Source organism: Taudactylus pleione, unplaced genomic scaffold (assembly GCF_031769625.1).
Source record: "Taudactylus pleione unplaced genomic scaffold, aTauple2 ptg000447l, whole genome shotgun sequence".
NCBI classification, from domain to species: domain Eukaryota; kingdom Metazoa; phylum Chordata; class Amphibia; order Anura; family Myobatrachidae; genus Taudactylus; species Taudactylus pleione.
Window position 1 is genome coordinate 4,230,773 of NW_028284849.1, and position 16,779 is coordinate 4,247,551.

General features: G+C 45.8%; 1 protein-coding gene across 3 annotated transcripts in view; it reads left to right on the plus strand.

The window, feature by feature from the left end:
- Nucleotides 1-16,779, plus strand: part of GSE1 (Gse1 coiled-coil protein) — a 439,204-nt gene that overhangs the window by 406,662 nt on the left and 15,763 nt on the right. For all 3 annotated transcript variants that reach the window (XM_088448022.1, XM_088448023.1, XM_088448024.1), the window contains 11 exons: nucleotides 1,890-2,089; nucleotides 4,162-4,337; nucleotides 4,687-4,887; nucleotides 4,969-5,160; nucleotides 6,026-6,342; nucleotides 6,575-6,902; nucleotides 7,023-7,618; nucleotides 8,072-8,184; nucleotides 8,414-8,684; nucleotides 9,126-9,239; nucleotides 10,357-10,779. In XM_088448022.1, coding sequence (XP_088304148.1) covers nucleotides 1,890-2,089; nucleotides 4,162-4,337; nucleotides 4,687-4,887; nucleotides 4,969-5,160; nucleotides 6,026-6,342; nucleotides 6,575-6,902; nucleotides 7,023-7,618; nucleotides 8,072-8,184; nucleotides 8,414-8,684; nucleotides 9,126-9,239; nucleotides 10,357-10,779 — 2,931 coding nt within the window. The remainder of the gene's footprint in view (nucleotides 1-1,889; nucleotides 2,090-4,161; nucleotides 4,338-4,686; nucleotides 4,888-4,968; nucleotides 5,161-6,025; nucleotides 6,343-6,574; nucleotides 6,903-7,022; nucleotides 7,619-8,071; nucleotides 8,185-8,413; nucleotides 8,685-9,125; nucleotides 9,240-10,356; nucleotides 10,780-16,779) is intronic.

Genomic DNA, 16,779 nt, shown 5'->3' on the forward strand with positions numbered 1-16,779 from the left:
TTATGTCATGCTGTAATGTTACTTCAGTATACCATAGTAACATCTGACACTTATGTCATGCTGTAATGTTACATCAGTATACCATAGTAACATCTGACATTTATGTAATGCAGTAATGTTACCTCAGTATACCATAGTAACATCTGACACTTATGTAATGCAGTAATGTTACCTCAGTATACCATAGTAACATCTGACACTTATGTAATGCTGTAATGTTACCTCAGTATACCATAGTAACATCTGACACTTATGTAATGCAGTAATGTTACCTCAGTATACCATAGTAACATTTGACACTTATGTAATGATGTAATGTTACCTCAGTATACCATAGTAACATCTGACACTTATGTAATGATGTAATGTTACCTCAGTATACCATAGTAACATCTGACACTTATGTAATGATGTAATGTTACCTCAGTATACCATAGTAACATCTGACACTTATGTCATGCTGTAATGTTACCTCAGTATACCATAGTTACCTCTGACACTTATGTAATGCTGTAATGTTACCTCAGTATACCATAGTAACATCTGACACTTATGAAATGCTGTAATGTTACCTCAGTATACCATAGTAACATGTGACAAAAAGGTCTAAAAACACTGAAGCAGCAAACTTTGTGAAAACCAATACTTGTGTCATTCTCACAACTTCTGGCCATGGCTGTAGGTTTTGAAATGGTGTCAAATGGCTGATTTGTGTTTTGGTTTGTTTTTTAAGAAAATTTTGTTTAATCTCAAATGAATTTAATGGAAAACAAAAGTAGGAAAAATTAAAATAAAAATTGATAAAAATAATTCTTTTTCAATGAAAAAAATATTGAAATTAAATTTGTGGTGCCTAAACTAACACAAAAGTTGGGATAATTTGGGGACAAATATTTTTTTTTACCCCCAAAAAATGACATGTAATTATTAGACTAATTAAGCTAATTGGAAACTTCTAACTGCCTAATTTGTCATTAGGGGGTGTCCAAGGGGTTCAGCACAGTGTCCCATTATTTTAACTTTAAAATAAAGATTTTCCTTCCCATCTCTCACCCTCAGGGAGGTGCAAATGGAAAGATGCAAATTTAGGGGCATATGTATGAAAGCTTGATGTGAGATAAAATTGTGAGATCTATATCACCAACCAATCAGCTTCTAACATAAGCTGCCCATCCACTAGGCGATGCGGAAGACAACGGCACGATTACGACGCCGTCGTCTCCCGTGGGGTGAAGTGCATACACTGAATATTCAGACGTTCAGTGTATGCAGATCAATCATCCCCGAACACGGCGATCGTCAGGTTGACCGCCGTGATTGATGTTAAAAATGACCAGCGGGCGCGCGCATCGCTGGTCGTTTTTAACCTTTAATTGCCCGATTTGCGGGCGATTACCAAGTGATGGAGCGGTAACGACCGTCGTTATCGTTCCATCGCTAGGTTTAATCACCTAGTGGATGGGCAGCGTTACATTTTGCAGGCTGTGTTTAATCAATGATAGTTTGGAGCTGATTGGTTGGTGATCTATATTTCACCATTTTATCTCACATCAAGCTTTGATACATATGCCCCTTAGTCTGACTGATCAGTACGAGTTGCTAATTGGATTGCAGAAGGAATTCACTATACGAATTCGAAGAGAAAATCGCAACTTGCAATTCGCACCTAATTGGATTGATCTCTTATTGTGTCACTAATGAGTCCCCTGTAACGTTTTGCTGCATGGAGAGTGTGATGATGAGGAAGTAACCTGCTGTAATTACCCCAGTGCTCCCATCAGGGTACAGTAGCCGCTCATGTCTGGGCTCCCACCCACGTGCAGCTAAAGTTCCTGACTGTGCTGGCGGAAGTAGTAATGATGTCTCCTTTTTATGGTTTTGTTTTGCAGGATCATCAATAAGCAGCGAGTCTTCCCCAGTCTCCTCACCGGCCACCAACCACAGTTCTCCTGCCAGCACACCTAAGCGGGGTCCCATGGGGCCGATCATAGTGCCCCCGACGGCCCACAGTGTTCCTAACACCCCTCCTGTGGTGACCATTGCCCCAACAAAAACGGTGAATGGAGTGTGGAGGAGTGAGGCCCGCCAGGTAATACCCAGCGCCATATCAAGTAACCCCCCCCTGCATGTCCCACGTCCCACCAACTGTCCAACCCCCTGTGAGCACAGATATATATATATATATATATATGATAGATACACACACACACACTAGACAGCTTATACAGATGTGTTCTCATACACATAGCCTGGGCCGCCAGGTCCTGTGCGACTCTGCTTACGTTGAGCATCTTTTTCGGAGAAGAATACATCTTAGTTGCAAACGGATGCGACAAACCGCTTCACAAGACTGCAATGAATGTTTTGCATTGCGACACTTGTATATCTCTGTGTGACTAAATCTGTATACGAAGGACAACGCTCCGTGCGAGCCAAGTCAGACTGGACCTGCTGCGCTGAGAATGGTTGTTCGGCGTGACTGCAGCAATAGTGTATGAAGGCGCATCTGTAGGTGACTGCTCTGGAACCTGCCAATAGACGTACGTGTGTGTCTGTGTGTGTGTGTGTGCGTGTGTCTGTGTGTGTGTCTGTCTGTGTGTGTGTGTCTGTGTGTGTGTCTGTCTGTGTGCGTGTGTCTGTGTGTGATTGGTGTGTTTGTGGGAGAAGTGACATGATAGAAACTGCTGTTGTCCTATTTCTAGGTCTAGGTCTGATGGAGGTGCTGCCTCCATCAGTGCTGCCGTGGTTGTATCCAGGCTCCTGTGACCTCCTCACCACACACAGACATTATTATTTTTAAGCCATAATGTCTCCTTGACCTCTCCCCTATGCCGGATAGCCAGGGGCAGGGCACAGTTCAGAGGCAGCTGAATGTTGGCCCAGCAGGGAGTATAGGAGGGGGGCTCAGGGGGAGCTCCGTCAGTACAGCAGACACACAAGAGCCTGGAAAGTGAACAGATGTTGCTGCTCATTAAGAATTCCAATCAACGGGGCCCCATCTCTTTCAATTAATTATGGGTGATGTGTCTGGTGGAGGGGAGGATGGACTCCCAGCGCCTTGGCCTCCCTAGTTCCAGCTTGGTAAATGCATTTTGCTGGACTCCCTGATCTGTCAGTGCTGTAAATCCGGCCTGTACGGCTGTGATATTGTACGTGCAGACACTAGTGTTACAGCTCCAGTCCTCCGGCAGTAGCTGCATGTGTTATGTGCGTAGCAGCACAGGGCATTATAGCGGGGGCCATGCTGTGCCCTGACTATGCTACATACAGCAGCAGCACAGTGCATTATAGCGGGGGCCATGCTGTGCCCTGACTATGCTACATACAGCAGCAGCACAGGGCATTATAGCGGGGGCCATGCTGTGCCCTGACTATGCTACATACAGCAGCAGCACAGGGCATTATAGCGGGGGCCATGCTGTGCCCTGACTATGCTACATACAGCAGCAGCACAGTGCATTATAGCGGGGGCCATGCTGTGCCCTGACTATGCTACATACAGCAGCAGCACAGGGCATTATAGCGGGGGCCATGCTGTGCCCTGACTATGCTACATACAGCAGCAGCACAGGGCACAGCCTCGCCCCCGCTATAATGCCGTCACGCTCCTCTTGCTTTGTGCCGCTGATGTTCTCTGACACTTTGCTGCACTTTACCAGCTCAGCAAACAAGGGGATCTCTGCTGTGCGGCTGCCTCATTCCATGCTCCATCTAACCCATTACAAGCCATCCATCCCTCTAAAAGGGCCTCAGAGAGCTGCGTTGCTCAGGGCCTGTCGGAATGAAGTGCTGCATGCACAAAGCTACTCACCCTGGCACCAGCTAACCTGGTCCCTACCATACACTCACTTGCCAACTCCTCTCCCTGCATATGTTTTCCTATTCCGGTAACCCAGCCTGGGTGACATGGGTCACATTGGTCGGTGTATGTTGAAGAGATGATCATTAAGAAATATGTACAGACTGTATTATCTAGGTATATCACTAATTACCCTAAAGTCTGCAGCCAGAATGTCTGCTATGTAACACTCCCCTGTGATCAGAGAGAAGATACACATTCTCCAGTCCTCCAAGGCACAAGGGTCAGCTGGGTAGAAGCGTTGAGCTGCCATTGTCTATGACTGTAACATGGCGGTTGTCCCCCTTCTCTTTCCCCAACAGCCAGACAACTCCTCTCGGACGAACTGTATCAGCAGAGAGCGTATGATAGCGGAATCTCAGCTGCCCCCGGAGAAGACTGGCGCTTCCTCTGTACCCTCACACCTGCTGGGGAACACGTACGCCTTTGCCATCCCACCGAGCTCCGTCGTTCAAGATCCCCGCTTCCAGCCCTTAAAGTGAGTTGGTGGGCACACAGGCTTTGCTCAGCTGCACATTTTGCCCTTTCCGGTTCAAACCTTCTGAAAGACAGCTGTAGACTTCCTCCCAGACAGAAGAGAATCCTTAGGACTCGTCACTGTATGACAGCACCGTCCTGAAGAATAGATCCAGTTATGGGCCTGCTGCTTGCGAATCCTGCCGTACCGGCACAAACCATGTCAGGCCTAAATATGTTTATCAGCCTAATCTTTCTGTAAATGTGTCTTATATCAGATCACTGCGGGGATAAAGGGAAGAGGTGCCTGAGCTAGGCTAGGTAGCACCTCTGAGATAGTTACTGGTGTAATGGTTCTTGCTCTATTCCAGCCTGCAGCGGTCTGTGCACCACGTGGTCCCTCCAAGCGCAGTTACAGAAGAATACTTACGCAGCTTTCGCCCATACCACACGGCTGAGGACCTCCGCATGCCCTCGCTTCCCCACATCGGTTTGGACCCAACGACCGCAGCAGCATATTATCACAACAGTTACCACCTAGCCCACCATACCTTCCCCCACCCAGCTTTCAGGTAAATGACTGACCAAGACTGCGGAGTGAGTTTCTCTTTATACGGAAAGAGTCTCATTAACGCTTTTTGTTGTCTTTGCAGAATGGATGATTCGTATTGTCTGTCAGCACTGCGGTCCCCGTTCTATCCCCTGCATAACCCTGGATCCCTTCCTCCTCTGCACCCGTCCGCTATGCACCTGCATCTCTCAGGAGTCCGGTACCCCACAGATCTCTCTCATTCATCGCTGTCCGCACTGCAATCCGAGCGCATCTCCAGCCTGGCAGCTGAGAGGTAATGTGCACAATACACCCAATTACATATCTCCAGTATATCAATATCCTCAGTGTGTTCTCTCTGATCCTTTCCATCAGCGCTGTCCATAGCTTGCCTGGGGCGAGGATCTACACACTTAAAGTCTCATTCAGACCCGGTCGCAAGCACCGATGCGCTCTCAACCGGGTCGATGGTTCCCACAGAGCATGCGCACGACGGAGCCGGCTCCGTCGTGTGCAAGCGCGAGACCCGGCTAGCAACGGGCGCTCCGTCGCTAGGGGTCTCGTAGCAGACGGGGCGAGCTGTCAATGTTGCGTGACAGCTCGCCCCGTTTGCTGGGCGGGCCAGGGGCGTGCCCGGTCAAACGGAGGCGTTCTAGTTCGAACACTTGCCGTTTGGGGCGGCCCCACTGACGACATTGATGTCAGTGGGGAACTTCTTGCTCAAACAGAGCAGGAAGTTCCCTGGGGCTTACGTGTGCCCAGACCCAACCTTAGGGTCTGGTCGTAAGCCCCGATGGCCGCGATGGTGATGACCATCACCCTGATCGCAAGCTAAGCTGTGGGTGGTAACCCACAGCTTAGCTTGCGACCTGGAGGCAGCACTTCAAAACAAGAAGTGCCCACCCTCATTCAGAGTGAGCGATCGCTCCTTGCGATCAACTCTGCATGAGGGCCTTAGTACATACAATGTCCTCTCTTTCTTCCATCCCCATTACTTCCATGTTTGCCAAATGTATCTCTTACATATACTATTACATTCCTCGCACTTTGTATTATTTGGGGGAGGTGGGGGGGGAATACAGAGTTCGGCCTCTTCCTCCTGTTCTTTCTTTTGCTGGGAAAATGAAGTGTTGTGATGTGACGCGTTGTTGTTCCCCCAGACTGCAAATGGATGAGGAGCTTAGGCAGCGGGAACGGGAAAGAGAGCGGGAGCGGGAAAAAGAAAGAGAAGCTGACCGAGAACGGGAGAAGGAGAGGGAGCGAGAGAGGGAGCGGGAGAAAAAAGAAATGGAAAGAGAGAAGGAGCGAGAAAGGGAGCGAGAACTTGAAAGGCAAAGAGAGCGCACACGGGAGAAAGAGGCCAACCTCATCAAGAGCATGGAAAGCCAATTTCTGGTGGAGCCAGACGCCCATCCGCACCGAAGCCACCAGGAAGAGCGTGTGAAGCCCACAGAGCAACCTGCACCCAGCAGACCTGGTAACTTTCATTACTTGTTATAAACAGAATGACTATAATAATAGTGTACGTGGTACAGATTTCTTATACTATGATGCCAGAGTGCGTTGCTCCATTCATGGTCATGTTCTGGAAGTGCGCCATTGTGGTATATCACAAAAGGGAAATTCATTTTACTTGAAATATATTGCCATGATCTGGCATCACCGTTTGAGATGAATTAAAGCTGAATTGATTATCCTTTTCCTTACAGAGAAGTCGAAGGAATCACCTGTACAGGCTGCCAAGCCAGTCCAACATCCAATGCAGCAGCCCCCGCCAAGCCACCATTCTGTGCCCAGTCTTATCTCCAGCCACGCCGCTTTCCCTCCACCAAGCAGCTCAACAGCAGCTGCTCTCCTGGCACAGAGGACACAGGAGGAGGAGAAGTGGTTGGCCCGACAAAGACGCCTAAGGCAGGAGAAGGAGGACCGGCAGTACCAAGTGTCAGAATTTCGTCAGCAAGTGCTAGAGCAGCAGCTGGACATCACAGGACGTCCCATTACTCAACCAGAGCCTGAGATCAGACCAGATAACCTCAGGTGAGTCTTTGATGCAGCATTAAGCGCTGGTGTAAAGGACGTGCTATATTTGAGCTGTATGGCATGAATCATCTCATTGACAAGTTTCCCCCTCCCCTCCCTTTTTTTTTATTCTGTTAGGGCCATGTCCAACCGTAGTGAGGGCAGCGTACAACATTTTGGAGGACCACCACCCCTCATTTCTCCTAAGCCCCAACAGCACTCTGCTCCCACTTCACTCTGGAACCCTGTGTCCCTCATGGAGAGCTCTTCAGAGCCTCGTCGAAGCCAAGAAACTACCACCATACACAACCACACCACTCCTATTTATGAGCACAGGCAGACCATGACCTCAGTGAAAGTAGAACGCCCATACTGCTTTGAAAAGCCGCAACAAGAGGAGGAAGACTCGCCATGGAGAAGGGAACAGGTGGAAAAGTACCAGCCCATTCGGGAATCCTCCACATTGGAGCATACTGGTTACTCCCATGCCCCTTTCCTAGCTGAACTTGAAAAGTCAACACAGTCTTTCCTAAATCAACAAAGGAGTTCCCTCCAGCAGACCGGCCAGACAACAGAGATAACCCTCCTACACAGGCCCAGCTCGTCACACCGTCCACCCCCTACAAGGATTAGAGACCCAATGTACGTATACGATGAGTTCCTGCAGCAACATCGGAGGCTGGTCAGTAAGTTGGACCTTGAAGAGCGGCGGCGGAAAGAAGCCCGTGAGAAGGGTAAGCAGAGGTCAGCTCGGCCCACCTGATCCGTGTATATGCTTCATTGCGTTGTGATTGTGTTATGCGAGTGCAGTGGTTACACGGTAGGAGGAACTGTAGTAGAACAGTCTCGCTGGTGACATGACTTTGCCCGTACTGGTATTCCTCAGACAAGAATCACTGCTACCTATGCTCATAGCAGAGTCCATACCTACAGATGACGTTAGGGAAAAAGCATGCCACGCTGTTTTATATATGCGCTGCTTATTCTCTATTATTCAACTCCTATGTATGGACTCTGTTCAGCATAGTGACCATTAATCTTATTTGACGCTGCGTTTGTTTCCCACGGGGGCTACATAAATGCGGCCTGTGTACGCTGTTACCACAACCTCTTATTCCCGCTGCGTGCTATTATGTTATCGGACAACATGAGTCGTTGGCTGAATTGCTCCCCCCTCTTTGTCTCAGGTTATTATTACGATCTAGACGATTCCTACGATGAAAGCGATGAGGAGGAAGTAAGAGCACATCTTCGCCGGGTGGCCGAGCAACCTCCACTCAAACTGGATACATCCTCTGAGGTAGGACATCTCACCTAGCTAAGGAGGCCCAACTGAATGGGTGGTCAGACGGGAGAGGAAGCCGCCGTACATAGTAATGCAGAGGGGTAATGGGCTAATGGCACAGGGTGGGGTTATTACCAATGTGTTTATGATCAGAGAAATGTAACTATGCAGAGAGAGGTCCAGGATGGTTTCTGTGCTCTGCAAATGGGTTTCATCATTGATTTAGTTTTCTTCTCTTACACAGAAAATGGAGTTCCTTCAGATGTTTGGACTCACGACTCAACAAGAAAAAGAGCGGCTCCTGCAACAGAAACGCAGGAAGAGAAGGCGGATGCTACGGGAAAGGAGCCCGTCCCCTCCCACAATCCAAAACAAAAGGCAGACCCCATCCCCACACTCCCCTCTCTCCACGCGGTTCAGTCCCGACGAGCTCAATAACAGCCCCAATCTGGAGGAGAAGAAGAAATTTCTGACTATCTTCGACCTATCACACGTCAGCGCGGAGCGGAGGAGAGGTGAGCACTCCGAGGGACGGTTGCTGCCCAACATCTCGCATTAATTGGCGCCGTTTCGGCGATATTACTATTAAGTGCCAAACACGACGGTTTCTCATAGCCGTAGATCTGTGTGAATGGCCATAGATCAAGAATTCAACCTGTAAAACGAAACATTGATATGATGTAGATGAGTTATCTGCGTGTTCTTGCCTGTCATTCATTACTCGATCAGCTGTATTATAGTGAAGTTGCCTCCTGCATGCTGCCATATTCCTGCATATACATTTATTTTCTTTTACTTCTTTTCATTTCTCCTGACAATTTATAGCTGCAAACTGTAAAAAATGTTTAAACTATCTGGATATTCCGCTGCACTCTGCCATTCTGTGGGGTTACAATCTATACATGACAGGTTTTGCTTTATGCTTCCCAGTAACATGTTCTCTTGACCTTTGGCAGATAAGGAGAAGTTAGTTGAAATGCTTCATGCAATGAAGCAGAAGAACGCGGTGTCGGAGGCAGTGAAGACCCCACCCTTGGCTCCGTGTCGGAACTCCCCTCCTATACCCACAGGTGAGTCACGCAGCGCAGTGGACAGTACAGCTATTAGCAACCCGCAAATGATGATAACAAGTGTGTGGTCTTCTCAGTCTGTGATATCCTCATGTGTGGACACCTGAAATATTAATATTGGTGCATCACATTAATCAATGGTGTAGACCAGTCGCCACATGTAGCACCTTCCACACATCACTAACGTGCTAGATCCTATCACTCCCAGCTAAGGCTATGACCCCTTAGCCCAAGGGGTGGGGAACCTTTTTTCTGCCAAGTGAAGGGGCCACGCTGGTGATTACAGCAATGCCCAGCATGGGTGCGCAGAGACCTGCCGGGCCCGGAGGGAAAAGGGCGTGCCCTAATCGCGGGAGGCGTGGCAATGCGCTCTAGAGAGGAGGGCGCTCTCCTACACAGGCATAAGAGGCAGCCGCGAGCAGTCCCCCACTGCGGTGCGTGCTAGGCTTCTGTGAGACAGCACCGAACCCCTCCAGCAAGCCCCTGGTAATTAGTACCCGCTCCCCTCTGCTCTTGGCGCCCCTGAATGCCTGGAGCTGTATGATTGTCTGAAGCGTCCTAAGGACGCTCCAGGTGGCACTGCGGCATTGTTTCTGGCTGCAGGCTGCCATTCTAGGCACAGTGATCGCCAGATGAGCGAGCAGAAAAAAGCTTCTAGATTTATTGAATTTCGAGTCCTGCCTGCGGTTGCCTTGGTAGGGACGGACCAAATGATTTGACCCTCCTGCCTTAGCCACAGACAGAGTTACATGGCGATCCTCTCATTTGGAACATTGGCCATTGGTGAGCAGGAATTTCTATCTTACATGGATTAGCTCCGTCTGCAGGTGTTATCCACAGGGATGCTGGGACAGGTGTGCAGACCCCTTCCACCCCAGGGGACCCGGTGCCTTGTACAGAAAGGCTGCCATGGAAATGGCCCTTTCCCCTCCTACACATATTAGTGTTATGTTATGTCAGTAATGGTAATGGATATAAGTTTGCCATCCTATAGTTATGGCTGCCATGTAAACCTTTCCCGAGTGACAGACCCATATGGTGCTTATGCCTTTCATACTGTGCAATGAACAAACCAAATGTCTGATTTCGATGCTTAAAACATTGGATGTATTTTCAGGTCCAGTCTCTGAAGATCCGATTTCGGTACAGCCATCGCCTGACGCACCAGCACCTCTCCCTTCCACTTCTAGCACTGTTTCGGTATCTGAGCCCACCAAGCCTCCAGAACCAATTCGCCCAGAGCAGCCAAAATTGTTGGATTCTGCCAGGGTACCACCTTTGCCTATTCCAGTACCAACTCCACCGGGCAATGCATCGGGCACAGAGAAAGTACGGCAGAGTGAGGCGGTCCCTGCTAAAAAGAGTTTGAGCATCTTGAACTTTATGCGCGGGCACCCACCCAAAGAGCCCCCCGTACAGCCGTCCCAAAGTGTCAATGGGAGGAGCAAGTCCTGGGAGCCTTTCCGAGCCGAGGAGTTTGCTCACCAGTTCCACGAATCGGTGTTACAGTCCACTCAGAAGGCCCTACAGAAGCACAAAGGTGAGCCCACGGCCATAATCTCATCATGGGGAACCCGGTTGCCGCTCTGCGGGATGGGGGGCGGGGAACGTCACTTCCGGTGATATTTTTGTTTCAATCTAAGGATTTTATTCATATTGAATTCTAAAGTCCTAGTAGCTATATGCTACTTCTGCTATATGCGGATGTAATTGTTGCAATATAAAGTTTCATGCTAACCAAATGTAGAGATATAATGGCAATATATAAGGATATAATCTATCTCCGTAGAGAACTCATATTCCCAATTACGAATCCACACTAACATGCTATGATCTGGCGTCACATAGTATGTATTGTATGGACTTGTGTCACATAGTATGCATTGTATGGACTTGGGTCACATAGTATGTATTGTATGGGCTTGTGTCACATAGTATGCATTGTATGGACTTGTGTCACATGAGCTGGCGTCACATAGTATGTATTGTATGGACTTGTGTCACATAGTATGTATTGTATGGACTTGTGTCACATAGTATGCATTGTATGGACTTGTGTCACATAGTATGCATTGTATGGACTTGTGTCACATAGTATGCATTGTATGGACTTGTGTCACATAGTATGCATTGTATGGACTTGTGTCACATAGTATGCATTGTATGGACTTGTGTCACATAGTATGCATTGTATGGACTTGTGTCACATAGTATGTATTGTATGGACTTGTGTCACATAGTATGTATTGTATGGACTTGTGTCACATGAGCTGGTGTCACATAGTATGTATTGTATGGGCTTGTGTCACATGATCTGGCGTCACATAGTATGTATTGTATGGACTTGTGTCACATAGTATGTATTGTATGGACTTGGGTCACATAGTATGTATTGTATGGACTTGGGTCACATAGTATGTATTGTATGGACTTGTGTCACATGAGCTGGCGTCACATAGTATGTATTGTATGGACTTGTGTCACATAGTATGTATTGTATGGGCTTGTGTCACATGAGCTGGTGTCACATAGTATGTATTGTATGGACTTGTGTCACATAGTATGTATTGTATGGACTTGTGTCACATAGTATGTATTGTATGGACTTGTGTCACATAGTATGTATTGTATGGGCTTGTGTCACATGAGCTGGTGTCGCATAGTATGTATTGTATGGGCTTGTGTCACATGAGCTGGTGTCACATAGTATGCATTGTATGGACTTGTGTCACATGAGCTGGCGTCACATAGTATGTATTGTATGGACTTGTGTCACATAGTATGTATTGTATGGACTTGTGTCACATAGTATGTATTGTATGGACTTGTGTCACATAGCATGTATTGTATGGACTTGTGTCACATAGTATGTATTGTATGGACTTGTGTCACATAGCATGTATTGTATGGACTTGTGTCACATACTATGTATTGTATGGGCTTGTGTCACATAGTATGCATTGTATGGACTTGTGTCACATGAGCTGGCGTCACATAGTATGTATTGTATGGGATTGTGTCACATAGTATGTATTGTATGGGCTTGTGTCACATAGTATGCATTGTATGGACTTGTGTCACATGAGCTGGCGTCACATAGTATGTATTGTATGGACTTGCGTCACATAGTATGTATTGTATGGACTTGTGTCACATAGTATGTATTGTATGTGCTTGTGTCACATGAGCTGGCGTCACATAGTATGTATTGTATGGACTTGTGTCACATAGTATGCATTGTATGGACTTGTGTCACATGAGCTGGCGTCACATAGTATGTATTGTATGGGCTTGTGTCACATGAGCTGGTGTCACATAGTATGTATTGTATGGGCTTGTGTCACATGAGCTGGTGTCACATAGTATGTATTGTATGGGCTTGTGTCACATGAGCTGGTGTCACATAGTATGGACTTGTGTCACATGAGCTGGCGTCACATAGTATGTATTGTATGGACTTGTGTCACATAGCATGTATTGTATGGACTTGTGTCACATGATCAGGCATCACATAGTATGTATTGTATGGACTTGTGTCACATAGTATGTATTGTATGGACTTGTGTCACATAGTATGTATTGTATGGACTTGTGTCACATAGCATGTATTGTATGGACTTGTGTCACATAGTATGTATTGTATGGACTTGTGTCACATAGTATGTATTGTATGGACTTGTGTCACATGATCAGGCATCACATAGTATGTATTGTATGGGATTGTGTCACATACTATGTGACACAAGCCCATACAATACATACTATGTGACACAAGCCCATACAATACATACTATGTGACACAATCCCATACAATACATACTATGTGACACAATCCCATACAATACATACTATGTGACACAAGTCCATACAATACATACTATGTGACACAAGCCCATACAATACATACTATGTATTGTATGGACTTGTGTCACATGAGCTGGCGTCACATAGTATGTATTGTATGGGATTGTGTCACATAGTATGTATTGTATGGACTTGTGTCACATAGTATGTATTGTATGGGCTTGTGTCACATGAGCTGGAGTCACATAGTATGTATTGTATGGGCTTGTGTCACATGATCTGGCGTCACATAGTATGTATTGTATGGGCTTGTGTCACATAGTATGTATTGTATGGACTTGTGTCACATAGTATGTATTGTATGGGCTTGTGTCACATGAGCTGGTGTCACATAGTATGGGCTTGTGTCACATGAGCTGGAGTCACATAGTATGTATTGTATGGACTTGTGTCACATAGCATGTATTGTATGGACTTGTGTCACATAGTATGTATTGTATGGGCTTGTGTCACATAGTATGTATTGTATGGGCTTGTGTCACATAGCATGTATTGTATGGACTTGTGTCACATGATCAGGCATCACATAGTATGTATTGTATGGACTTGTGTCACATAGTATGTATTGTATGGACTTGTGTCACATACTATGTATTGTATGGGCTTGTGTCACATAGTATGCATTGTATGGACTTGTGTCACATGAGATGGCGTCACATAGTATGTATTGTATGGACTTGTGTCACATAGTATGTATTGTATGGACTTGTGTCACATAGTATGTATTGTATGGGCTTGTGTCACATGAGCTGGTGTCACATAGTATGTATTGTATGGACTTGTGTCACATAGTATGTATTGTATGGACTTGTGTCACATGAGCTGGCGTCACATAGTATGTATTGTATGGACTTGTGTCACATAGTATGTATTGTATGGGCTTGTGTCACATGAGCTGGTGTCACATAGTATGTATTGTATGGGCTTGTGTCACATGATCTGGCGTCACATAGTATGTATTGTATGGACTTGTGTCACATAGTATGTATTGTATGGACTTGTGTCACATAGTATGCATTGTATGGACTTGTGTCACATGAGCTGGCGTCACATAGTATGTATTGTATGGACTTGTGTCACATAGTATGTATTGTATGGGCTTGTGTCACATGAGCTGGTGTCACATAGTATGTATTGTATGGGCTTGTGTCACATGAGCTGGTGTCACATAGTATGGACTTGTGTCACATGAGCTGGCGTCACATAGTATGTATTGTATGGGATTGTGTCACATAGTATGTATTGTATGGGATTGTGTCACATAGTATGTATTGTATGGGCTTGTGTCACATAGTATGTATTGTATGGGCTTGTGTCACATAGTATGTATTGTATGGGCTTGTGTCACATGAGCTGGAGTCACATAGTATGTATTGTATGGGCTTGTGTCACATGATCTGGCGTCACATAGTATGTATTGTATGGGCTTGTGTCACATAGTATGTATTGTATGGACTTGTGTCACATAGTATGTATTGTATGGGCTTGTGTCACATGAGCTGGTGTCACATAGTATGTATTGTATGGGCTTGTGTCACATGAGCTGGTGTCACATAGTATGGACTTGTGTCACATGAGCTGGCGTCACATAGTATGTATTGTATGGACTTGTGTCACATAGTATGTATTGTATGGACTTGTGTCACATAGTATGCATTGTATGGACTTGTGTCACATGAGCTGGCGTCACATAGTATGTATTGTATGGACTTGTGTCACATAGTATGTATTGTATGGGCTTGTGTCACATGAGCTGGTGTCACATAGTATGGACTTGTGTCACATGAGCTGGCGTCACATAGTATGTATTGTATGGACTTGTGTCACATAGTATGTATTGTATGGGCTTGTGTCACATGAGCTGGAGTCACATAGTATGTATTGTATGGGCTTGTGTCACATAGTATGTATTGTATGGGCTTGTGTCACATAGTATGTATTGTATGGGCTTGTGTCACATGAGCTGGCGTCACATAGTATGTATTGTATGGACTTGTGTCACACAGTATGTATTGTATGGGTATGTATTGTATGGGTTTGTGTCACATAGTATGTATTGTATGGGCTTGTGTCACATGAGCTGGTGTCACATAGTATGTATTGTATGGGCTTGTGTCACATAGTATGTATTGTATGGGCTTGTGTCACATGAGCTGGAGTCCCATAGTATGTATTGTATGGACTTGTGTCACATAGTATGTATTGTATGGGCTTGTGTCACATGATCTGGCGTCACATAGTATGTATTGTATGGGCTTGTGTCACATGAGCTGGTGTCACATAGTATGTATTGTATGGGCTTGTGTCACATGAGCTGGTGTCACATAGTATGTATTGTATGGGCTTGTGTCACATAGTATGTATTGAATGGGCTTGTGTCACATAGTATGTATTGTATGGACTTGTGTCACATAGTATGTATTGTATGGGCTTGTGTCACATAGTATGTATTGTATGGGCTTGTGTCACATAGTATGTATTGTATGGGCTTGTGTCACATGAGCTGGAGTCCCATAGTATGTATTGTATGGACTTGTGTCACATAGTATGTATTGTATGGGCTTGTGTCACATGATCTGGCGTCGCATAGTATGTATTGTATGGACTTGTGTCACATGATCTGGCGTCACATAGTATGTATTGTATGGACTTGTGTCACATGATCTGGAGTCCCATAGTATGTATTGTATGGGCTTGTGTCACATAGTATGTATTGTATGGGCTTGTGTCACATAGTATGTATTGTATGGGCTTGTGTCACATGATCTGGCGTCACATAGTATGTATTGTATGGGCTTGTGTCACATAGTATGTATTGTATGGGCTTGTGTCACATAGTATGTATTGTATGGGCTTGTGTCACATGATCTGGCGTCGCATAGTATGTATTGTATGGGCTTGTGTCACATGATCTGGTGTCACATAGTATGTATTGTATGGGCTTGTGTCACATGAGCTGGTGTCACATAGTATGTATTGTATGAGCTTGTGTCACACAGTATGTATTGTATGGGCTTGTGTCACATGAGCTGGAGTCACATAGTATGTATTGTATGGGCTTGTGTCACATGATCTGGCGTCACATAGTATGTATTGTATGGGCTTGTGTCACATGAGCTGGTGTCACATAGTATGTATTGTATGGGCTTGTGTCACATGAGCTGGTGTCACATAGTATGTATTGTATGGGCTTGTGTCACATGAGCTGGTGTGACATAGTATGTATTGCATGGGCTTGTGTCACATGAGCTGGTGTCACATAGTATGTATTGTATGGGCTTGTGTCACATAGTATGTATTGTATGGGCTTGTGTCACATGAGCTGGAGTCCCATAGTATGTATTGTATGGGCTTGTGTCACATGATCTGGCGTCACATAGTATGTATTGTATGGACTTGTGTCACACAGTATGTATTGTATGGGCTTGTGTCACATAGTATGTATTGTATGTGCTTGTGTCACACAGTATGTATTGTATGTGCTTGTGTCACATGAGCTGGAGTCACATAGTATGTATTGTATGGGCTTGTGTCACATAGTATGTATTGTATGGGCTTGTGTCACATACTATGTATTGTATGGGCTTGTGTCACATGAGCTGGTGTCACATAGTATGTATTGTATGGGCTTGTGTCACATGAGCTGGTGTCACATAGTATGTATTGTATGGGCTTG